Consider the following 24,835-nt stretch of genomic DNA (forward strand, 5'->3'; position numbering starts at 1 on the left):
TCTCTCTCCCTGTCTCTAATAAATAAATAAAATAAATAAAAAGTAAAATGTTCCCCCAAAGACTCAAGTATTGGTGATTAAGATTCCTTAGTCCCCAGCTGGTGGAGTCTTTGGGAGGCAGACCCTTGCTGGAGGCAGTCCTTGGGGTTGATTAGTCCAACCTGCTTGCCAATGCTAGCCGCTCTCTGTGCTGCTGCTGTGTGACACTGAGCTGGCTGCCATTCTTTTCTCTGCCATAATGAAACTCTCCCCAAAACCGTCAGCCTGAAATAGATCCTTTCTTCCTATAAGCTACTTCTAGTTAAGTGTGTCCCAGCAACATGAGACTGTAACTGCTATGTCACACAAATGTAAGAACCTGCATTCATATCCCCACCACTCATGTAAAAGCTGGGTGTGGTGGTGGGTCTTTGGTCCCACTGCTGGGGAGGAGACAGAATTCCCTAGTGCTTACTGGCTAGCTAGTAGAGGCTAACTGGTGAGTTCTATGTTCAGGAAGAGACCCTTTCTCAAAAAAGAGAGCACTGAAGGCAGACACTTGATGTTGATTTCTGGCTTCTACACACAAGTACACCACCTATACACACCCACCCACACATACAAAAAGGTGGAAAGCAACTGAGGATGACACCTGATGTCAACTGCTGGCCTCCACATGCACACCTGTACACACACCAAGTATATATATACTTGCAAACATACCACACATTCAAACAATAAAACCCAAATGCTAGTTAGCTGGGCATAGTGGCGCACGCCTTTAATCCCAGGACTTGGCAGGCAGAGGTAGGATGGCTGTGAGCTCGAGGCCAACCTAAGACTACATAGTGAATTCCAGGTCGGCCTGGGCTAGAGTGAGACCTTACCTTGAAAAACAAAAACCAAAACAAACAAAAGATCCAAATTTTTGAAGTCTACAAAGTCACTGGGTAAGATTGATGGCTTGAGTAATTACCCTGCCATGCACGTGAACTTGTGGGTTGCTTCCTCTGGGCCTGTTCATTTTCTGCTAAGGGCCTCTTATGAGGACACTGACCTCTCAGCTAAATCCCAGCTTCAGAGCTGAGGAAGTCAGTCCCATCCTCTGGCCACAGTGGTGGCAGTTCTGTCAGACATGAGCCTTTGTTCAGATATAGCAGCCAGGGTTGCTTCGCTAGCTGTGGAAGACGCCCTTCCTTCTATAGGGCAGAGCTCTGGGGAGAAGTGTGGCTGCATGATTCAGGCCTCAGAGCTGTCTGTGCAGGCCGAGAAGATGGCTTCTGTGGAAGGGACAACAGAAGAGCTCAAGAAGAGTCCCTTTCAGGGACTCTGAGGAGTTGGGAGTCACTCTTACTCAAAGGAGCTTCTCCTTTATGCTTGGTGTAAGAGCACAGGTCCCTGGGCTGCCTGAGTTCCACAGGCCGCTGCAGTAGAGCTGTGGTCTGTGACCTGCTCACAGCACCACTGTCCGCACTCTGGATTCATTGCACACACACTTGTGTAAACAACCACATTCTTTTATTTAACTTTTTACAAAATTGAGAAAATATATGTATTCCTGAAGTATTTCAGTGAAAATATTATCTGTTCATGTCACTCAAAGCTATCATTATCATTTTTAATTACCATATAACATTCCATTCTATGAATACACCATGACTTAACAAATTTCTTATTAAGGAACATTTACATATTTTCTTTATTACAAATGTATTTTACACATTAGTTCTGTTATTTCTTTAAGATGAATTCTTGCAAGTGAAACCATTGTCACGGAGATGTAAATGCTTCAGGTTTTGATCTGTGTTACTAATTGTTCTCCAAAAGTGACAGAAGGAGCAAACTAAAGGAGAAATGCTCACCAACACAATATTTGTTCCATAAGTTTTTGTTTACTTGTTGTTTTAAAAAATATTTTATTTTTATTTATTTACTTCAGATAAAGAAGAGAGAGAGAGAGAGAGAATGGGCACGCCAGGGCCTCTAGCTACTGCAAACGACTCCAGTTGTGTGCGCTTCCTTGTGCATCTGGCTAACGTAGGTCCTGGGGGATTGAGCCTTGAACCAGGGTCCTTAGGCTTCAAAGGGAAGCACTTAACTGCTAAACCATCTCTCCAGCCCCCTTGTTTTGTTTTTTGACCAGAGTCACATGTAGCCCAGGCTGGCTTCAATGTAGCCAAGGATGACCTTGAATTCCTGATCCTCCTACCTCCTGCTTCCAAGTACTGAAATTACAGGCCAAGCACCACTGGGTCTGATTAGTTACTGAACATGTAATGTCTACTATTTGCACAATACAGTGAGATGTGCTGGGAAACACAAGTGTGGGAAACAAGACTCCCATACCATACTTGTTTAAGGGCTTCCTTCTCCCACTGTGGCAGGTCTGGAAACACACGTAGGTTTGCAGATTAATCAGCCCACATCCTAACACAAATGACCCTGAAAGCACTCAGGGGACAGTGAACCTGAACTGCATGGGGCGTAATTCCTTCTTCTACTCTCCCCTGAAGACAGGCCAGGAGCATGAACACTTGATGTCCTAGACTTCCTTGCAGCAGAGTGAGGGATGGCCCATGTGAGGTACTATGAGAGATTTGAAGGCAGGACGAGGCAGAAACTGCAGTGTCCCATGAACACACAGGTTCCTGGAGAAAGTGGGACATAAGCTCTTACAAGGGCAGCAGCAACAGCCCAGGGTTTGTAGAGGCAGCTGGAGGCATGGGGGTTGCTGTGTAGGACCTGCAACAACCTCCCTGTGGTGCCTGTCTTTGGACAATTTATCTCTATCCCATTTAACAATCTTGTTGTGTTTGACAGGTCTTATTCTGTAGCCCAGGCTGGCCTTGAATCTGAAACTGTACTGCCTCTGGCTCCTGAGTTGGGATTATAGATTTTTTTTTTTTTTTGGTTACCTAAATCCCTGTAGTAAATTCTCTCATTTGAAAGATCTACAGTGGTTCTGCATTTCTGATCAAAGATTGCATCTTTCACTTCTCTTGGGGGGGAGGTTTTTTGAGGTAGGGTCTCACTCTAGCCTAGGCTGACCTGGAATTTACTATGTAGTAGTCTCAGGGTGGCCTTGAACTCACAGCGATCCTTCTACCTCTGCCTCTTGAGTGTTGGGATTAAAGGCGTGCACTACCATGCCCAGAGTTCAGATGGTTTTTGAGACTCCAAGAGGAGTTGTATCTGAGCCTTCAGCCTCTTCCAAAAAGCCTAAGGACCAGTTTTTATATAAGCAACACAAAACAACCAGATCAATACCATGTAAATTCAGTGACTTTCTTCAAGAGGATACCTCATGTGAGAGGTGTGATTTATGACCACTGGCAGCCTACTCAAGAGACGAGATGTGTACAGTGAGAGTCACAGAAACCAGCCTGAGGGAAGAGCAGATCCACATGCCCATCGGACACTTATCCATACTGAGACCGCACATCTGAGCTGCTGGGAAAAGAAAGCAAAACGATATTATGGAAGGGTGAGCGTTCTCATTTTGCTGAGTGTGTAAACTGCATAATGAAATGCCCACAGCATGACTCTACCTTCTGCTGCGGTAAAAGGGACTGAGGATGCTTCAGGTCTATGGGACCTTTAGTGTGTGGTATGGAAATACTAAATCAATTCATGCTCCTCACACTCAAACTTTACTTGAATACTAACACATTTTTAATGCTTGCCTGCCATTGCACAGTCTTTATTTATTTTATTTTTTTTTTGTTTTTCGAGGTAGGGTCTTGCTCTAGCCCAGGCTGACCTGGAATTCACTATGAAGTCTCAGGGTGGCCTCAAATTCATGACAATCCTCCTACCTCTGCCTCCCGAGTGCTGGGATTAAAGGTGTGCACCACCACACCTGGCTCATTGTAGTCTTTAATAAGCATCAGTCTTAGAAAGAGTTTTACTTTCAAGTGTGGACCTGGAAAGTCCTCATAGACAAACATATTAAAGGCGAGGTCCCTAAGGCAGTGTTACTGAGAGGTGGTGGAACATTTAAGATATGGGCCTATGCTGGGGATGAGCCTCGAAAAGTACTATAGGATGCCTCCTTATTCTCTTTTGCTTCTTGGCTCTTAGTAGTATGACTTTACTGTCACACATTCTAGCCATGACATGCTGCCTTACCACAGGCCCAAAGCAATGGAGCCAATGGAACATGGGACTAGGTCCTCCAAAACCAAAATAAACCTTTTCTCTTTCTGAGCCAAGAGTAGCCTTTTTGGGTTGATCACCTTGGGTACTTGGCTACAATGAGAGAGCTGATGAATATGTGTGTACAGATACAACCCAACTAAGAACAAAAGGACAGGAAGTAGTGACCTCTGCTCAGCTGTGGTCTTCTATGTCTTCTCCCTCACTGTCGTCGTCACAGTGAAAGATATCTTTAAATAAGAAGTCCTGTTTAGGTGCTGAGGGTGCCTGGACTTGTGTGCCTTGTTTCTCCATTTTCTTGTTTAACTTTTCTTTAAGCAAAGGAAGACTGGTCTCATACAAGTAGTCAATAATCTCTACAAGAAAGAAATGGAATTTTGAAATTATTTATACAAAGCCTCTTATCTAGGTCAACGGACACAGGACCCTGGCCCATTCTTCCCTGGTCTTACTCCTATGTGCAACACCTAGTCTGGGGCTTGGAGAGATGGCTCAGTGGCTAAAGGTACTTGTTTGCAAATCCTGATAGTTTGGGGTTGACTCCCCAGTGCCCACGTAAAGCCAGATACATAAAGTGATCCATGTGTCTGGAGATCATTTCTAGTGGCAGAAGGCTCTGGTGCTTCCATACTTACTCCTCAAATAAATTTTTTAAAAATCAAGAAAAATGCAGTCTACTTACTTTACTTTTTTATTGTTATTTTTTGTTTTTTTGAGGTAGGGTTTCACTCTGGTGCAGGCTGACCTGGAATTAACTATGTAGCCTCAGGGTGGCCTCGAACTCATGGTGATCCTCCTACCTCTGCCTCCCGAGTGCTGGGATTAAAGGCGTGTGCCACCACAGCCGGCAGTCTACTTACTTTACTTATATTATTTAGTCCTTTTCTTCAAATGAGTAAACTGGGACCTAAAGACATTAAGAAACCCGCCCAAAGTCATGGGAAACTTCGGTAGTGATGTCAGCTAAATGCAAACTAGTATTTTACCACACACTTCTGGGCAATGTCCCTGCTCTCTGGCTCCAGGGGTAACACTGCTGCTGGGTAGAGCACAGGAGGCTGGCCCGTATGCATGGTACAGCTGCTGGATGTGGCTGGCATTTGGAAAGTGCTCTGTGATGTAGTCCTCCAAGAAAAACAACTATTATCATCTTTTTCCCCCTTTTCAAAAAAATTATTTTTGTTTATTTAAGAGAGTGAGGGAGAGAGAGGGAGACATATGCACGTACACACACACACACACACACACACACACACACACACACACAGAGGAGAGAATATGAATGGGTGCGCCAGGGCCTCTAGTCACTGCAAATGAACTCCAGACATGTGCAACCCCTTGTGCACCTGGCTTACGTGGGTCCTGGGAATTCGAACCTGGGTCCTTTGGCTTTGCAGGCAAATGCCTTAACTGCTAAGCCATCCCTCCAGCCTACTAATGTCATCTTTTACCAGAAGTAGCTAGGACTTCCCATTGACATCTTCCCATAGAAGGATGGGGGAGAGGGGGCGCTGAAGAGATGACTTAGTGCTTAAGGTGCTTGCCTGCAAAGCCTAAGGTCCCATATTTGACTCTTCAAATCCCATGTAAGCCAGACATACAAGGTGACACAAGCATGCAAGGTTGTGCATATGTACAAGGTGGCATATGCATCTGGAATCTGATTACAGTGGCTGGGGGCCCTGGTGTGCCAATTCTCTTACTGTCTCTCATTAAAAAACAAGCAAGCCAGGGCCTGGGGAGATGGCTTCGTGTTTAAGGCGCTTGCCTGTGAAGCCTCAGGATCCATATTTGACTCTCCAGATCCTATGTTAAGGCAAGCGCAAGGTTGCACATGCCCACTATGTGGCACAAGCATCTGGAGTTCAAATACAGTGGCTGAGGCCCTGGCATGCCAGTTCTCTCTCTCTCTTAAAAAAAAAAGAGGATGGCATCAGCAGACCCTCTTGCATGTAAGACCTCAGGTACCCCTTGTGTCAGCTGTAAGCAATGATGCACAAAGAAGGTATCAAGGGGAGATAAAGAGTATAGAAAGGATGGAATATCAAAATATCAAGAGGCAGTGAACATCATCTATGCATCCCACGGGGTATCTTCCATGCTGGGATAAGTTAAAAAAGTTATTGTTTAAAATATATTTCTTTATTTGGCAGAGAAAAATGCAGAGAAAGATGGAGAGAGAGAGAGAGAGAGAGAGAGAGAGAGAGAATGGGCATTCGAGGGCCTCTAGCCACTTCAAACAAGCACAGTAGTGTGAGCCCCCTTGTGCATCTGGCTAATGTGGGTCCTGGGAATCAAACCTGGGTCCTTGTGCTTTTCACGCAAATGCCTTAATTACTCAGCCCTGGGATAAGAACGTTTGATGCTATGGCTGCTTTGGGGTTTCCATACTCCTGGTAAATAACTTCTTCCTCATGCTTTGTAAGGAAGCCCACTTAACTCATTGGTTTTCCAGGCTGAACTCTGATGGGGATAGCCTTTCATCTGTTGGGGCTTATCCTGCTTGTTGAGAGCAAGCACTCATTAACATCTCCACTGAAAAGAATTCACTCAACACAGGTCTGGGAGGAGATCCAGGAACTTATCTATTTTATATTTTATTTTCGAGACATGATCTTGATGTAACAGTCAAATTGGCCTCAAACTCCTGATTTTCCTGCCTCCACCACATAAGTAAATACTTGGATTACATACATGCATCATCATGCCTGGCCACAAATCTTTTTTCTTTTTCTCTTTTTTTGAGGTAGGGTCTCACTCTGGCCCAGGTTGATCTGGAATTAACTATGTAGTTTCAGGGTGGCCTGAAACTCACAGCAATCTTCCTTTCTGTGTCTACTGAATGCTGAGATTAAAGGCATGACCACTACACTTGGCTTAATTTTTTAAAATATTTTTATTTATTTGGGGGGAGAAGGCAGGGAGAAAGGATATGAGTGTGGCAGGGCCTCTAGCCACTACAAACAAACTCCACATGCATGTGCCACCTGGTGCATCTGGCTTACGTGGGTCCTGGAGAATGGAACCTGAGTCCTTTAGGCTTCACAGGCAAGTGCCTTGACCACTAAGCCATCTCTCCAGCCCAATTTTTTTTTTTTTTTAATGTGAGACAGAGGGAGCGGGGGAGGGAGAGAATGGGCATGCCAGGGCCTCTAGCCACTGCAAACAAACTCCAGAAGCATGTACCACTTTGTGCATCTGGCTTATGTGGAACCTGGAGAATAGAACCTGGGTCCTTAGGCTTCACAGGCAAATGTCTTAACCACTAAGCAATCTCTGTAGTCTTTTTTTCTTTTGTAATATTTTTGGGACAAGGTCTCATGTAGTCTAAGGTGGCCTCAAGCTATGTAGTTGAGAATGACTTTGAACTTCTGATGTTCCATCCTCTACCTTCCAAGTACCAGGGTTACAGGTGCGTACCACCATGCTCAGTTTATTCAGTGCTGGGATTAGAAACCACAGTCTCATATATGATGACCACAGTTTACATGTTCCTATTTCGTTCAGTCCCTTTGAAAGTGCAGCTGGGGGATTATAAACTGTCAGCATTCACCGATACAACTGATGAAGCTGAAGTTCTATGTGACATGCAACTCGCATGTAGCACTGAATGCCACATTCTCGTTGCTTTGTCAAGGTAGGGTCTCGCTCTAATACAGTTTGACCAGGAACTCACTATGTAGGCTCAGGCTAAACTTGAACTCACAGCGATCCTCCTACCTCTGCCTCCAGAGTGCTAGGGTTTAAGGCATGTACCACCACACCTTGCTTTTTTTTCCCCCTTTGGTTTTTTGAGGTAGGTGCTGTGTTTTTATAACTAAGGTTTGGAATACTCACCTGGGAAAGTCTTCTTCTGCCAAAAGGGAACACAAGCAGCTTTCAGCTTATAAAATTTGGTTTGAACGTAAGATGGAGGAACATCACTTTAAAAAGAATAAAAATTTTAAAAAGCATCAGTTAAAACTTCATCATTTCAATACTTGTGTAGCAAGTACATTACCATGGTGAAGTCTATACACATATGTGGTTTTTCATCTGGAATATGACCTCATGTCTATAAGGTGTGATAGAGGTGTGACACATAGGATAAGCTACTACTCATATGGTTCAAACAAAACAAAACCAAGGGCTGGAAAGATGGCTTAGCGGTTAAGCACTTGCCTGTGAAGCCTAGGGACCCTGGTTCGAGGCTCAGTTCCCCAGGACCCACGTTAGCCAGATGCACAAGGGGGCGCACACATCTGGAGTTCGTTAGCAGTGGCTAGAAGCCCTGGCGTACCCATTCTCTCTCTCTCTCTCTGTCTCTTTCTCTCTGTGTCACACTCAAATAAATAAAAATGAACAAAAAAAAAAAAAAAAAAACAACCAAAAAATCTGCATGCAGTCAGGGAGATAGCTCAGCTGGTAAAGCGTTCACTTTGCAAGCGTGAGGATTCCTAAGTCCGATCACCAAAACCCATATAAGAATGACAGGCTGGGTGACACACATTTGTTATCCTACTTCTGGAGAGGCAGAGATATGAATGTCCCTGAGGCTTAGCTGCTAGCCAGTTCAGCCTAATTTGTGAGCTCAAAGGCAACAAGAGGGCTGGAGATTTGGCTTAGTGGTTAAGGCGTTTGCCTATGAAGCCACAGGACCCAGGTTTGCTTTTCCAGTACCCACGTAAGCCAGATGTACAAGTTGGTACATGAGTCGAGTTTGTTTATAATGGCTGAAGGCCCTGGCACACCCATTCTCTCTGTCTCTCTGCTTCTTTCTCTCTTAAATAAATAAATAAATAAACAACAATAATAAAGCCAACAAGAGGCTCCTTGTCTCAGAAGGGGAGGGGACTGGGGAGATGGCTCAGCAGTTAAAGGCACTTACTTGCAAAGTGTGCTGTTTGCAGCAGCAAGAGATCCTGGCATGCCTCTCCCATACACGTAGTAAATAAATGAAGAAAGAAAGAACGAGAGAGGGAAGAAGGAAACGATGGAGGGAGGGAGACAGGGAGGAAGGATGAGACGAAGGGAGGGGATAGTGTTTCTGAGGGGACATGTGAGGCTGTCTTCTGGCCTCTGCATGCATCCTCCACATAGATACACACACACTTATTAAAAAATAAAACCCACCAGGTGAGGTGGCGCACGCCTTTAATCCCAGCACTTGGGAGGCAGAGGTAGGAGGATCGCTGTGAATTTGAGGCCACCCTGAGACTATATAGTGTATTCCAGGTCAGCCTGGGCTAGAGTGAGACCCTACCTCAAAAGACCAAACAAAAACAAAAACAAAACTGGGCTGGAGAGATGCCTTAGCCGTTAAGGTGCAAGCCAGATGAACAAGGAGGCACATGCCTGTGGAGTTCATTTGCAGTGGCCGAGGCCCTGGTGTGCCCATTCTCTATCTGCCTCTCTCTCAAATAAGTAAATAAATAACTAACTTAGATATCTGGATACTTTCTTTTTGGAAATGACTTTTTTTCCTCCCAAGAATTGGTCTAGTTGTTAAAACATTTTGGGCTGGAGGGATGGCTTAGTGGTTAAGGCATTTGCCTGCAAAGCCAAAGGACCCAGGTTTGATTCCCCAAGACCCACGTTAGCCAGATGCACAAGGGTTGCGCACGTGTCTGGAGTTTGTTTGCAGTGGCTGGAGGCCCTGGTGCACCCAGTCTCTCTCACTTTCTTTCTCCCTCTTTCTCTGTGAAATAAATAAATAAAAATAAAATATATAACAAAGCATTTAGTGTGATTAATTTTATCTGTAAACTCTGTAGACTTTAAAAAGATCAGATTTTTCCAACCTCTGTGTCACAGGAATACTAACTTCATCCTGGGCACTGGGCTGACTCCACAACAGCACTATGAAACCACCAAGCAGACAAGGAAACAAAGGCCCAGGGCTGGGTTTGGGAGCAAGCTGGCCAGGGGTGCTAAACAGTGGAGTTTTGGACTCAATGCAGCTCCGTGTGACCCTGAAGCCCTATCACTGAGGCATTCCAGGGAGACACTCCTCAGGCTCAAGGCCAGCCTCTGAGAAAGAACAATAACTGCCTCACACTTTTACACCATTGTTAGGTGGGGATGCTGTCTTGAAATGTGGCCAAATAAATTCAAAGGAGGCTGCAAGGATCCAAAGAGACAGAACCTTCAATACTGGCAATTCATTATTCCTTCATTTACTTAGATATTGCGGACAAGGTCTCAAGCTTGCTTATTACTGCGTGTGAAGGCTGGAGAGTGACGTAGTGTCTTCCTTAATTGTTCTTCAATTTATTTACTGAGGCAGGTCTCTCAGCTGAGCCTGCCATCCCCAGAACTAGGACTACAGGAGGCCTGCCACACCTGCCCATTTACATGGCTGCTAGGATGTAAACTTAGGTCCTCATGCTTGCATGGCAAGGCTTTATCCACTGAGCCATGTCCTCAGCCCTTATTTTTCTTATTTTTTAATATTTCATTTATTTGTTTAGTTGTGAGGAGGGAGGGAGAGTGGGTGTGACATGGCCTCCTTCATGCACCACCTTGTGCATTTGGCATACGTGGGTACTGGGGAATTGGACCTGGGTCCTTGGGCTTTGCAAGCAAGCACCTTAACCACTAAGCCATCTCTCCAGCCTTTTTTTGTTTTTCCAGATAGCATCTTTTTTGGCTACAGTAGTCTCAAATTTGTTATATAGCCAAGGAAAAAAGGGAAGATTTGACCTTTTTTTGGTTGTTGTTGTTGTAAGATGGGTCTTGCTCTAACCTAGGTGGACCTGGAATTCACTATTTATTCTTAGGGTGACCTCGAACTCATGACAATCCTCCTACCTCTGCCTCCCTCCCAAGTGCTGGGATTAAAGGCATGCTCCACCATGCCCAGTTTTTGACTTGAACTTGAACTTTTGATCCTCGTGTCTCCACTTTTGGAGTGCTGGGATTACAAGTGTACACCACAACTCCTGGTTTATGCAGTGCTAGGGATAGAACCCAGGGCTTCATGTATACTAGGCACGCACTCTACCAACTGAGCTAAATTCTTAGCCCCCAGGAGCAACTCTGCTCCTCAGCGAGGTCATAATACTTCTATCCACTGACTGTTCTGTGTGCAAAACTAAAGGCCAAATGATCCCTCAGCACCCATGTGCTGAACATCTGCTGGCCCCTGAGTGCCACAAATTCAACAATTTGCTATGTTTAGAGGGGTTTTCCCCTTGCTCAGCAAGCAATGAATTCATATGTGGAAAGCAGTGGCCTCTTTGTTTGTTTAACTGCAGGAATTGTTTCAAAATGCCAGAACTGCACGCACTTCTTAGGTCACAGACATTGCTCCTTTGACAGGGCATATGTTAATAGCCACACTCCCCTCCAATTTCTTCTGACCTCACAGACAGCAAGAAAAAAACAGCTGGCAGCCTAGGCGGTGCAGCAGAACCAGGTAATTCTGAGGTTTATGACTTTGTAACCTATCCTCCTATCCTGAGCCTTCTCTCAGCCGAACTAACAACAGTGGTAACCTAAGTCACACCCACCTTGTACCTAGGCCTTATCTCTAGTTAGAGATCCTCCTCTCCCAAAGGTTACTAAAAAAAGTACGGAATTCTCTTTGTCCTGAGAGCTTCTGCCTTTGACCATCTTAAGAAACTCCTACTGGTATCAATAAAGAAATTCCACTAAAATCCACTTGAGCACATCTCCATTCAAAATGGGTCAACATCTTTCTAACAGAATGTAAACTCTAGTGTTAACAGAGAAGGACCACTCCTCAGCTAAGGAACAACTGAACCCACTGCAAGCTACTAAGGGAAGCCTGAAGAGAGGTTCAAGATGCTTCCCACAGCCACAGCTTATCTATCACAAGGAAAACCTGGTACTTTCACACCTTCATGAGCCAGTGATCAAGATTAGAATCATGTTCCTTGGAGAAAGACAACACATGGCCTTATGCTGTACTACTGCCTGGAATTAATTAAGATGCAACAAACAAACTTCAACTGAGGGATGGTGAAAACACCTGCCTAAATTCTTCTAAGATTTTAATGCCACCAAAGAAAGGCAGGAAAGCTTTTCAGATTAAGAGGCATGACAATTAAATGGAAGGTGTGATCAAGGGTTAGACATTAGAGCTCAGGAAAATGCTATTAGGAAAATGCTCCTAGGCTCATGTGATAGTCTTGCTTCAGCCTCCTCACTAGGCATGACTAAGGGCATGTGCTACTGCTCCTGGCTTGGAGGATGTTTTACTCTTTAGAGCATGGTATTGTAACGTTGTATTTCCTCATTTGGCTAAGCAAAACAGCACCCCTGTTCAGTACATGGGACTCACCACTCATGCTCTAGAGGTTATGAAAAAATCTGATTTTCATGGGCTGAGCATGGTGGCGCATGCCTTTAATCCCAGCATTTGGGAGACAGTTAGGAGGATCACTGTGAGTTCAAGACCTTGAGACTACATAGTGAATTCCAGGTCAGCCTGGGCCACAGTGAGACCCTACCTCAAAAAAAAATAAAATAAAATAAAATCTGATTTTCATGGAAAATAGAAAGTAATAAATATGGCAAAATGTTAATAAGCAACAATGGGTGGGGGCTTAAGAGAAGTTCTTTGTATTGTGCTTGTAACATGTTGGCTCATTGAAGCTTTTAAGAGAGATTGCATCAATTTCATTCACCTGGAAGGAGGAATGGTCCGATTTATCCATCTACAACTTAGGGCAGAGGTCCAAAATGTATGTACACGTGTGTATGCAATGTTAGTGAGTCAACCACCACTGCCCCAATGTGCACACAACTCACCTCCATACTTCCACCTGCCCGCCACGTGTACACACCTCAACTGCATACCACCGCTGTCTCCATGTATATACACTCACCTCCTACCTCCACTGCCCTCCACGTGTATATACCTCACCTCCCTACCTCCACTGTCCTCATGTATACACCTCACCTCCATACTTCCACTGTCTCCATGTGCACACAACTCACCTTCTTACCTCCACTACCCCCATGTGTATATGTCTCATCTCTGTACTTCCATCTCCCCCCATATAGACCTAATTACATGATATATGTGTGTGTGTGTGAATTCATTCTGCAGAATATATTTCTATAAGTATAATTACTGAATTCTAGATGGAATTACTCAAAGAGAACATTAAAATTTTACAAGGTACTAAGGCTACAGATGTGGACAGTTACTGAAGAGGGGAGATATGTGTGTAGAAGACCATCTATTTGTTTATTTGTAAGCAGAGAGAGAAGAGAGACAGACAGACAGAATGGGCCAGGGCCTCTAGCCACTGGAAGCAAACTCCATGCACTATTTTGTGCATCTGGCTTTATGTGGGTACTGGGGAACTGAACTCAGATCATTAGGCTTTGCAGGCAAGGACCTTAATCTTTGAACCATCTCCCCAGCCCACATTTTAAAAATTTGTCCTAACTTTTTTTTTTTTTTTTTTTTTTTTTTGAGGGTGGGTCTCATTCTAGCTCAGGCTGACCTGGAATTCACTCTGTAGTCTCAGGGTGGCCTCAAACTCATGGAGATCTTCCTACCTCTGCCTCCCAAGTGCTGGGATTAAAGGTGTGTGCTACTACATCTGGCTGTCCTAATTTTTTAAATAAAAAGTTCAATACTAGCAATCCCACTGAGGTGGGCCCTCAGTGGAATTGGGGCAGGGAGGAGGAAAATGATGTATCAATACATGATGTGTCCATACAAAGTTTTTACTTAATAAAAAAGAAAAAGGAAAAAATAAAAGCCAGGGGTAATGTTGTACACCTTTAAACTCCCAGCACTCAGGAGGCAGAGGTAGGAAGATTACCATGAGTTCGAGGCCACCTTGAGATTGCATAGTGAATTCCAGGTTAGCTTGAGCCAGAGCGAGACCCTACCTTGAAAACCAAACCAAAATAAAACAAAACAAAATTAAGATGGGTGTCGTGGCACATGGCTTCAATCCCAGTACTTGGGAGGCAGAGGCAGGGAGGAATTTTCCATGAGTTCAAGGCCACCTTGAGAACAGAGTCAATTCTATGTAGCCTGGGCTAGAGTAGACCCTACCTCAAAAACAAAAACAACAAAAAAATTAGGGCTAGAGAGATGGCTTAATGGCTAAGGTGCTTGCCTATGAACCCTAAGGACCCAGGTTTGAATCCCCAAAACCCACATAAGCCAGATGCACATGGTGAAGCATGAGTCTGAAGTTCATCTGCAGTGGACAGAGGCCCTGGCATGTCCATTCTCTCTCTCTAATAAATATATAAAATTTTTAAAATTAAATAAATATAAATAAATGATTTTTTAAAAGTTCAAAACCTATTAGGCATTGTTGATAAAGCAATATTTATTTCCTATTCAAAGAATAAAATCAAGCCTTTTTTTTAAAAAATTTTTTCAATATAGGGTCTCACTCTGGCCCAGGCTAACCTGGAATTCACAGATGTCTCAGGGCAGACTTGAACTCATGGTGATCCTCCTACCTTTGCCTCCCGAGTGCTGGGATTAAAGGTATGAGCCACCATGCCCAGCTAAATCTTTTTTCTTTATGGCAAAATATATTCGCATTTTACACACCAGTAAGAGTCTACCTAGGGGCTAGAGACATGGCTTAGCAGTTTAGGCGCTGGCCTGCAAAGCCAAAGGACCCAGGTTTGATTCCCCAAGACCCATGTAAGGGGCGCACACATCTGTAGTTTGTTAGTAGTGGCTGGAGGTCCTGGTGTGCCCATTCTCTATCTCTCTGTGTCAAACAAATAAATGAAAATAAAATCTTAAAAAGATAACTAAAATAAAATATTTAAAAAAAGAGTCTACCTAGAATACAGTTCTGACAAGATCAATTACTAGAATTGCAGGTCAGAGCAAGATCCTACATCAAGAAAAAGAAAAATGCAACTAATGATATATTTAGTGACATGAAACATCAACAATATAGTGTCTCAGAGCCTGTATGTAGTTTGTTCCTAAAACTCTGCTTTTACTCTGTACTACATCCAGTTGATTTTTAAAAATATTTGATGTTCATTTATTTATTAGAAAGAGGACTGGAGAGATGGTTAAGGCGCTTATCTGTGAAGCCTAAGGACCTAGGTTTAACTCCCTAGTGCCCACTTAAGCCAGATGCACAAGGTAGTACATGCGTCTGGAGTTCTTGAAAGAAAAAAAGAAACGGAAAAAATTATTTATTAGAGAGAGGAAGAAAGAAAGGGCATGCCAGACCCTCCAGACACTGCAAACCAACTCCAGATGCATATGTCACCATCTGCATCTGGCTTATATGGGTTCTGGGGAATTTAATGTGGGACCTGAGGCTTTGCAGGCAAGTGCCTCAACTGCTAAGCCGTTTTCTAGCCCATCCAGTTGATTTTAACTGCTGCTTGTACACAGTTGCATATATAGTACAGATTTCAGGCATGATGAAATGTGACAGGCATTTATTCAGTCAGCGCATTGGCTTAATATTAAATAAATGTTCTTACCCTACGGCACTAGCAAGATCTTCCCAATCGATTTCATTAGCATCTTCCACATTTAATTCATACAGTCTGCAAGAAAAAAATACAAATAAAAACTTCACACAAGAATCATCTCCATGAACTTGCAGAATAAAAAAGAGCTGGAAGACATGGGCACACTTGTCTAATTCCAACTCCCTCAGTGGACTTCCCATCCTAGCCCGATTTAGTCCAAGTCCAGAGTGTGTGAGCCATGGGAAGGGGATGAAAAGCCATTTCTCCACTAAGTGCAGCCCCACAGGAGCAGCATCTCCACACTCACTCACTGTGAGAGACTCTGTGTGCATGTTCATTCACAGCGACCATTAACTAACTCTATCTGCTGAGGCTGGGCAGATCAGTCTCTGTAGACAAGGAAAAGAGGCTACGGGACTGGGCCACTGGCTCAACATGTCACAAATAACAGGTGGTGCAATGCTAAACCCAGCCTGCCTGACCTGAGGTGCCCTACTTGGATCAGCTGGCTTCCTCTGCAGGTATGAAAGGGGAAGTGGGACAGAGGGCTGGGAGAAGGAAGCTGGGCAGGGCTGCTGCTGTTCTTTGCTGCTATTACTCAGCCGATGCAAGCCCAGGTCCACCAGAGCCAAGGGCTGCACAAGCAGGTCTGTTCTTCCTCTCCGTGGGGACACTTAAGAGCTCAAGGACAAACTGCGGATCAAGACACAACAAAGCCATGTTGCAGGGCTGTCTTAATGGACTCTCTCCAATTGTACATGGACGCAAATAATGTATGTGCAGAGAAAGATTCGTAGATTAACTACCTTGACTGAGAACACAGTATGGTTTACGTGCATTATTCCTCAGCAAGACTGGGAGACACAGGTTACAACTTCTCATCATCACCCTCATTTAGGACTAGCAGACAGAGACTGACCAAGGAAGGTCACATGCCCAAAGCAATACACTTGCTAATGTCACCGAGGTCTCTGCTGGGTTAACTACCACCATCCAAAACAGCACTGATTTCTACTTATATACCTCTCAATGAGGCTGATTTTGGCCTGCAGAGCAGTGACTCCACGGTACACAAACCCACCGTGAGTCATTCTCTTGGTCAGGATTTCTGTCCTGTTAAGAGAAAGAAAAATATAGTTTATTTTTAGGTTAAAAAAAAAAAAAAGTTGGGCTGGAGAGATGGCTAAATGGTTAAGGCGCTTGCCTGCAAAGCCAAAGGACCCAGGCTAGATTCCCCAGTATCCATGTAAGCCAGATGCACAAGGTGGCACATGCATCTCAAGTTTGTTTGCAGTGGCTGGAGGCCCTGGCATGCCCATTCTCTCTCTCTCTGCCTTGTACTCAAATAAATAAATAAAATGTATCAAATACAATTATTTACTTAATAGAGAGAAAGAGACAGAGACAGAGAGAGAGAGAGAGAGAGAAGGAGAGGGAGAGAGAGAGAGAGAGGTGCTGGGATTAAAGTTGTACATCACTACAACCTGGCTTCTTTCCTTTTCAAGTTTGTGTGTGAGTGTGTTTATACATATGTGTATGGGCATGCACATGCCATGGTGTGTGTGTATATGTGTGTGTGTGTGTAGGCCAGGAGACAACCTAGAGGAGGCCATCCTTCCACCCTTGTTGTGACAGTCTATTTTGCTTCTAGGAATGCCTGTGTAGCTGGCCTGTGAGATTCTGGATGCTCCTGGTTCTATGTCTTCCTGCCATAAGTGCACTGGGTTGACAGACACATGTGCCACTTTGAGTCTAGCATTATGTGGGTGCTGGGAAGGATTGAAGTTGGGTGGGCAGGCTTTCAAGCAAACACCTTTAACTGCTGAGCCAATGCCCCAGCTCTCATAATGGAAACTTTTTAAAAGAAAATAGGAATAAGGCTATTAACAGGTGCCAAAGGATACCATGTAAACTCTATTTTTGATTGTTTACAAAATGAGCGGATATTGGTCTTATCCTCGTCACCAGCCTCTGGAACACCAAACAGCAAATTTAGTAAGTGACAATTGATTTGATGACTCCTCTAATTGTCTGACGCTAGTAGCTGCAAAACAAGGCTGCCTCATGTCCTAGTGAGAGCAAAGGACAGTCAGAATACAAAGCAGGACTGATCTCAAACAGCACAATTTGCCAATTAGCTCGACAGATGGTTAACTTTTCCTTTTCCTTTTCCTTTTCCTTTTTTTTTTGTTTTCTGAGGTAGTATCTTGCTCTCACCCAGGCTGACCTGAAATTCACTATGTAATATCAGGGTGGCCTTGAACTCTTAGTGATCCTCTTACCTTTACCTCCTGAGTGCTGGGATTAAAGTCATGTGCCACCACACCTGGCTTTTTTTTTTTAAACTTTATTTTTATTTATTTATTTGAAAGTGACAGAGACGGGTGGGGGGTTGGGGGGGAGGAATGAGTGTGCCAGGGCCTCCAGCCACTGCAAACGAACTCCAGATGAGTGCGGCCCCTTGTGCATCTGGCTAACGTGGGTTCTGGGGTATGGACCTCGAACCAGAGTCCTTAGGCTTCACAGGTAAGGTAAGTGTTTAACTGCTATGCCATCTCTCCAGCCCCCCCCTTTTTTTTTTAGTTTTTATAAAAGTATTTTATTTATTTACTTACAAGGAGAGAAAGAGAGGAGAGAGAGGGAGAGAAAAAAGGAGAGAGGGCAGGAGTGCATGTCTGCCACTGCAAATGAACTCCAGGCACATGTGCCACCATGTGCATCTGGCTTAGGTGGGTTCTGGGGAATCAAACCTGGGTCCTTAGGCTTTGCAGGCAAGCGCCTTAACCACAAAGCCATCTCTCCACCCTCCCCCACTTTTTTTTTTTTTAAATACTTTTGAGATAATGACTTGCTATGTAGCTCAAGCTGACCTTGAAATTGCTATGAAACCCAGGCTGGCCTCAAACTCACACCTCCTGTCTCAGCCTCCAAGGGCAGGGACTGCAGGTGGTGCCAGCATGTACAGAACACATGCAACTAATCCACACTGTTCTTCCCACCAGTCACCATGTTTCTAGGCTCACTGCGTCACGTAAGTTCATTTCAATGTTATACAAGGTAAGCATATAACTTTATGGGTTGAGGCTTCTGTTTCTTTTCAAATTAAAAAGTATACCTTGTCCATTATCTTAATTAAGTACTATCCTCACACAGTTCCGTCTTTCAATGCTGGTGTATCATTCTCCAGGTGAGGCTCAGACGCCATTCCGTTTGGCGTGTACGTAAGTGTATGGGGAGGTGCATTGGCACGTGTGAGTGAAGAGACCAGACAACCTTGGGTGTCACCGTCAGGAACATAATCCATCTTTTTATTTGAGACAAGGTCTCTCACGGCCTGGAACTCCCCTATTTAGACTAGACTGATGAGTCAGCAATCCCCAGAGATCCATCTCTCTCTGCCTCCCCAGTGCTGAGATTATAAACATGTGCCACCACATCCAACATTTTCCTAGGTGGGTTCTGGGACTTGAACTCAGGTCCTCATGCTCTCATGGCAAGTATTTTATTGACTTATCTATCTCCCCAGCCCCTTTCTTCTTTTGACCCAAAAATAGAGAAAGGCTTTGCATCCTCTACACTTATATACCCCAAATACCTGCTCTTTGAAGTTTCTTTCCCTTAGTATAGGTATCTATTAAAATAAACACTGAGCCAGGCATGGTGGTAATACCTTTAATCCCAGCCCTCTGGAGGTTGAAGTAGGAGTACTGCCATGAGTTTGAGGCCAGCCTGAGGCTACACAGTGGATTCCTGGACAAGACCCTACCTCACAAAAACCAAATAAGTAATAAGCAAACAAACATTGAGGAGGCGGAGAGATGTAGCTCAGTGGTGGAGCACTTGCCTAGCATGCATGGGATCTTGGATTCTTCCCCAGCATGACAAAAACAAAAACAAACCACTCCACACATCCTAAATAGAATTGAAAAGCACATCAATAGCATAAAGCTTATGCCTACTTTATAATATTAATGTCTACTTTTAATCTTCTGGCAGAGTGAAAGAACACGCGCACGGTAGAGAATTGGCATGCTGGGCCCTTAGCCTCTGCAAACAAACTCCAGATGCAGGCGTCACCTGTGTGTCACTCTGTGCATGTGGCTTATGTGGGTTCTGGGTTGTTGAACCTGGGTCCTTAGGCTTTGCAGGCAAGCTCCTTAACTGCTAAGCCATCTCTCTAGCCCTTTTGTTTTGTTTGGTTTTAGATTTTTTGAGGTAGAGTCTCACTCTAAACCAGACTGACCTGGAATTCACTATGTAGTCTCAGGGTGGCCTTGAACTCATAGTGATCCTACCTCTGCCTTCTGAGTGCTAGGATTAAAGGTGTGTGTGCCACCATGCCCAGCTGTTTTTTTTTTTTTTTTAAATATCACATTTTATACAAATTTTACAAAGGAGTGGGGAAAGGGGAAGGCTGGGAGGTAAGGGGAGATGAACTGGGGAGAAGAGAAGTACACCATGTGGAGCCCAAAAGCCCATGTGGGCCACATGTAGCTAAGGAGTCCATGTGACCAGAGATAGATCTGGGGGAAAAAAGCATGGGAAGAAAGTTCAAGGAGCTCCTGCCATGTGGGGAGAGGAAAAGGGGTAGGGAGTCCTCCCAGCTGGGCCTGGGCAGAGCCAGCCCGGGTCCAGCTGAGGGAAAAATTCATCCACAGCTGGAAGTTCCCAAGTGATCAGAGAACCTGCCCTCCCCTTGCAAAAGTATTTATAACTTTAGGGTGGTGCAGCCCTGTTTTTTGAGGTGGAGTTTTGCTCTAGCCCAGACTAACCTGGAATTCACTATATAGTCTCAAGCTGGCCTCAAAATCACAGCAATCCTCCTACCTCTGCAGTCTGAGTGCTGGGATTAAAGGCTTGCACCACCACACCCAGCTACTTAAAAAGAAATGCTTTATTTATTCATTTGCAAGCAAGCAGACAGAGGCAGAAGGGAGACAGAGAGCATGGGCATGACACGTCCTGTAGCCATTACAAATGAACTCCAGATGCATGAGCCACTTTGTGCATGTGGCTTCACATGGGTCCTGAGAAACTGAACCTGGGTCATTAGGCTTTGAAGGCAAGATAAAACACTCTGAGGCCTCTCCAGCCCTAATGTCTACTTTTAATGTAGATTGTACTGCCTCTGATTTCACTCGTATTATACAGGAAAGGATCCCTGGGCAACTGTGTACACAAGATGTGGGTGGACACCATGAGGAACCACTGCTTCAGTCAGGCTGGAGCCAGACATGCTAGCCCTGAATGCAGAGCCTGGAAAGGCGACATCAGGCAGAGAATATGCAGCCAAATCAGGATGGAAGCTGCCTGTGTGGTGAGTACCATAGCAAGATTGTGAGTGACTTCCTGCAGAGGAAAACAGAGGAGCCCCCAAGCTAGAATGTACTTTTTTGTGTATATACATGTGTATGGTGTACATATATACATACATGTATACATGTTTGTATGTGTGTGGGAGCACGTACATGGGTATGTGCATGTGGAAACCAGAGGTTGCTATTAGGTGTCTTCGTTGATTGCTCTCCTCTTTATCTACTGAGGCAGAGTCTCTCATTGAACCTGGAACTCACCACTTTTGCCTAGTCAATAGCTGTGACAATTAATCTCTGGCTGTCAACTTGACAGTATTTAGAATCACCATGGAAACAAACCTCTGATGTCTATGAAAGATTTTCTAGATTAGATTAGTTGAGGACTCACCCTGTGTGTGACACCATCTATACTGTATTCAGAGGGGAAAGTGAATTGAACATGCAACATTCATCTTTCTCTTTCTCCTTGCTGATGTGAGGAAGTGCTACTGGCTTCCTGTTCCTACCACAATGGACTTCCTCTCGAGACTGTAAGCCAAAAATAAATCTGTTCCTTCCTTAAACTGCTTGTGGTCCAAGAAAATAAATAATACACTGGCCATTTTCCCTGGGATTACAGCTGGCATTTACATGGGTGCTGGAAATTGAACTCTAGTCCTCACATTTGCATGGCAAATGTTTTATCCACTGATCCACCTCCCTGGCTTCCTGTCATTCTCACTCTAGTCCAAGCTGACATTCACTATGTAGTCTCAAGTGGCCTTGAATTTACAGTGATCCTTCTATCTCTGCCTCCCAAGTGCTGAGATGAAAGGTGTGTACCACCATATCCAGCTGGCCTTTTTTTTTTTTGAATGTGAGAGAGCAAGAAAGAGCCAGGTCTTCCAGCCACTGTAATCAAACTCCAGTCATGTGCGCCACCTTGTGTGCATGCATGTGTGACCTTGTGCACTTGCATTACCTTGTGTGTTGGCTTATATGGGATTTAAAGAGTCAAATGTGGGTCCTTACGCTTGGCAGGCAAGTGCCTTAACTGCTAAGCCATCTCTCCAGCCCTCCTGTCATTTAAAAAAAATATTTTATTATTTATTTATTTGACCGAGAAAGAGGGAGGGAGGGAGGGAGGGGGGAGAGAGGGGGAGAGAGAGAGAGGGAGGGAGGGAGGGAGGGAGGGAGGGAGGGAGGGAGAGAGAGAGAATGGGCAAGCCAGGTCCTACAGCCACTGAAAACAAATTTCAGATGTGTGCGCAGCCTTATGCATCTGGCTTACGTGGGTCCTGGGGAGTTGAACCTGCTCCTTTGGCTTTGCAGGCAAACGCCTTGACTGCTAGCCATCCCTCCAGGCTTTAAAATTTTTAAAAAAATTTTTTAAGGTAGGGTCTCTAGCCCAGGCTGACCTGGAATTCATTATGTAGTCTCAGGGTGGCCTGGAACTCACAGTGATCCTCCTACCTCTGCCTCCCTAGTGCTGGGATTAAAGGCATGCGCCACCACACCTGGCCCCTCCTGTCATTTTTTAAATGCCACAAACAGGTAACTACCATGTTTTACTAAGGATCCAAAAAGAGGAGAGTTATGAAATCAGAAATTTTAAGATTCAAAATGTCCAAGTTCTTTTGTTTGCTTGTTTTGAGGCAGGCTCTTACTCTATAGCCCAAGCTAGCCCCAAACTTGTAATCCTTCTGCCTCAGCTTCCCATGTTGTGATGAAAGGCCTGCATACCATGCATGGCTTCAAGTTCTCTATGAGGAAGCACAGAAGACTCCCCACACCTGCGACCTGCCCATGTATCTTCAAATCAGGACAAGGTGAGTGCTGATTTAATCAGAGCCTGATGTGGGAAAGCAGCTGGAGCAGTGGACCAGGACGTTCTTGATGCTTCATGCTCTACACAGTAGCTGTGCAGATAGTCTTAGCAACCACATCTGTCCACCCACTCTCAACAGCTGCGACAAAAAGAGGTAGGTGGGAGGGGACAGATGGAGTCCATTAAAATCAATGTAAGAACCTTAAAACTTACCACTTACTTTTGCACTGCATCCAGTTTCTGGTCTCCACTTTGGCTTCCACTTCAACCCATGATATGCCCTTGTACAATTTCTCCCGGACAACTGACTGGCGACTTTCAGGATGCTCTTGCAGCTTGGAATCCAATTCTTTCAACTCCTGGGGAGACATTTTCTTCAGAATTACTTCTTCTACAGCCTTGATTAGTTTCTGGGTTTCCACCTTACTCCAAGCACCATGGTTTATTTCTGCAAACATACAAAGATGACCATGGAGTTTTATCAATCACGTTTGCTTTCAAACATGTCATTAAAACACATGATGATCAAGCAGGCACTTTTCAGAAAGCAGTGGGTAACATCTCAATCACACACACCTAAAACGATTAAAATTAGTCACATGCAAAATAAAAAAAGGGGGGGGGGGAGCTGGAGAGAGATGGCTTAATGGTTAAGGCCCTTGCCTGTGAAACCTAGGGACACACGTTCTACTTTCTGGATCCCACATTCGCCAGACGCACAAAGGTGAGGCAAGTGCAAGGTCACACATGCCCACTAGGTGGGCATCTGGAGTTTGATTGCAGTAGCTAAGGCCTGTCTCTCTCTCTACAATAAAAAAGTAAATAAATAAAAAAAAAGGATGATCACATACAAACAGAAATGAAATTATTTAATCTGCCATAGACTCTTTTTAAGAAGCAAAGCCAAAAATTATTAAATAGTAAGTCCAAGGAGTGTAGTTTGGTGGGAGAGTACTTATCCTGTACAAAGCTCTATGCTCTATATCCAACACAACATGGGGTGCAGAAAGTCCTTTCTGAAAGCTATGCTTTTCTGTTGTTGCTGTTTTTGAGGTAGGGTCTCACTCTGGCTCAGGTTGACCTGGATTTCACCATGTAGTCTCAGGGTGGCCTTAAACTCCTACTATGCCTCCCGAGTGCTGGGATTAAAGATGTGCTTCACCATGCCCAGCTAAGCTACGCTTTTTGAACTTCACTTCTTGTTCCTGAAAACAGTGTCTTAGGTACACTGTCAGCTTCCCAAACATACTTGTCTCCCTCTTGAGAGGTCCTAACGTAACAGCTCAGCATATGACAATGAAGACTTGAGCATTCCTAAGGCCAGTTGTCTACAGCATCTACGGAGACCTTCACCTGGAGACATGGAGTCAGGATAAATATGGGTAGAGTCCTCAAGCTAATATAGCATGCATGCAACTTTACAAGTAAGTGCCTTTAACTGCTGAGCCATCTCCCCAGCCCCGACATGGAACTTTGATTTGGTCCACTGTTACTGTCTTCCCCAGTAACAATTTGCATGAATATTCAAAAGTCAAGAGATGGGCTTTAAGATGGCTTAAGGGTTAAGGCATTTGCCTGTGAAGCCTAAGGACCCAGGTTTGATTCCCCAGGACCCATGTAAGCCAGGTGCACAAGGGGGCATATGAATCTGGAGTTTGTTTGCAGTGGCTGGAGGCCCTGGCGTACCCATTCTCTCTCTCCTCTCAAATATATAAACAAATAAATAAAATCAAGAGATTTCCAAGAACAGAGGTACTTAAAATTCACTTTTTAAAACTTAAAATGGGTGTGCCAGGGCCTCCAGCTACTGCAAATGAACTCCAGACGTGTGTGCCCCCTTGTGCATCTGGCTAACATGGGTCCTGGGGAATCAAACCGAGGTCCTTTGGCTTTGCAGGCAAACGCTTTAACTGCTAAGCCATCCCTCCGGCCCTAAAATTCACTTTTTAAATTTGAGACAGGGTCTCACTATGTAGCTCAAGCTGGCTTCAAACTTTCATTCCTTCTGCCTTGGTCTCTTTTGTGCTGTGATTATGGGTGCGTACCATCGTACCATTTAGAGAATTTTTTCCAGGTAGGGTCTTGCTCTAGTCCAGGGCTGACCTGGAACTCACTATGCAGTCTCAGGGTGGCCTCATGATTCTCCTAC

General features: G+C 44.5%; 1 protein-coding gene across 4 annotated transcripts in view; it reads right to left on the reverse strand.

Annotated features, from left to right (window-relative positions):
• Window positions 1-2,825: 2,825 nt before the first annotated feature.
• Ttf1 (transcription termination factor 1) overlaps window positions 2,826-24,835 on the reverse strand; it is a 38,178-nt gene continuing 16,168 nt past the window's right edge. For 2 of the 4 annotated variants that reach the window (XM_004653832.2, XM_045141770.1), the window contains exons 7-12: window positions 22,900-23,134; window positions 16,588-16,677; window positions 15,574-15,639; window positions 7,972-8,057; window positions 4,303-4,490; window positions 2,826-3,426 (exon numbers count right to left, since the gene is read on the reverse strand). In XM_004653832.2, coding sequence (XP_004653889.2) covers window positions 4,309-4,490; window positions 7,972-8,057; window positions 15,574-15,639; window positions 16,588-16,677; window positions 22,900-23,134 — 659 coding nt within the window. In that variant the 3' untranslated portion in view covers window positions 2,826-3,426; window positions 4,303-4,308. Of the gene's footprint in view, window positions 3,430-4,302; window positions 4,491-7,971; window positions 8,058-15,573; window positions 15,640-16,587; window positions 16,678-22,899; window positions 23,135-24,835 lie in introns of those variants that run through there. The other 2 variants (XM_045141771.1, XR_006635098.1) reach the window with 2 other exon arrangements.

The sequence above is a fragment of the Jaculus jaculus genome, chromosome 1 (genome assembly GCF_020740685.1).
Source record: "Jaculus jaculus isolate mJacJac1 chromosome 1, mJacJac1.mat.Y.cur, whole genome shotgun sequence".
Lineage (NCBI taxonomy): Eukaryota > Metazoa > Chordata > Mammalia > Rodentia > Dipodidae > Jaculus > Jaculus jaculus.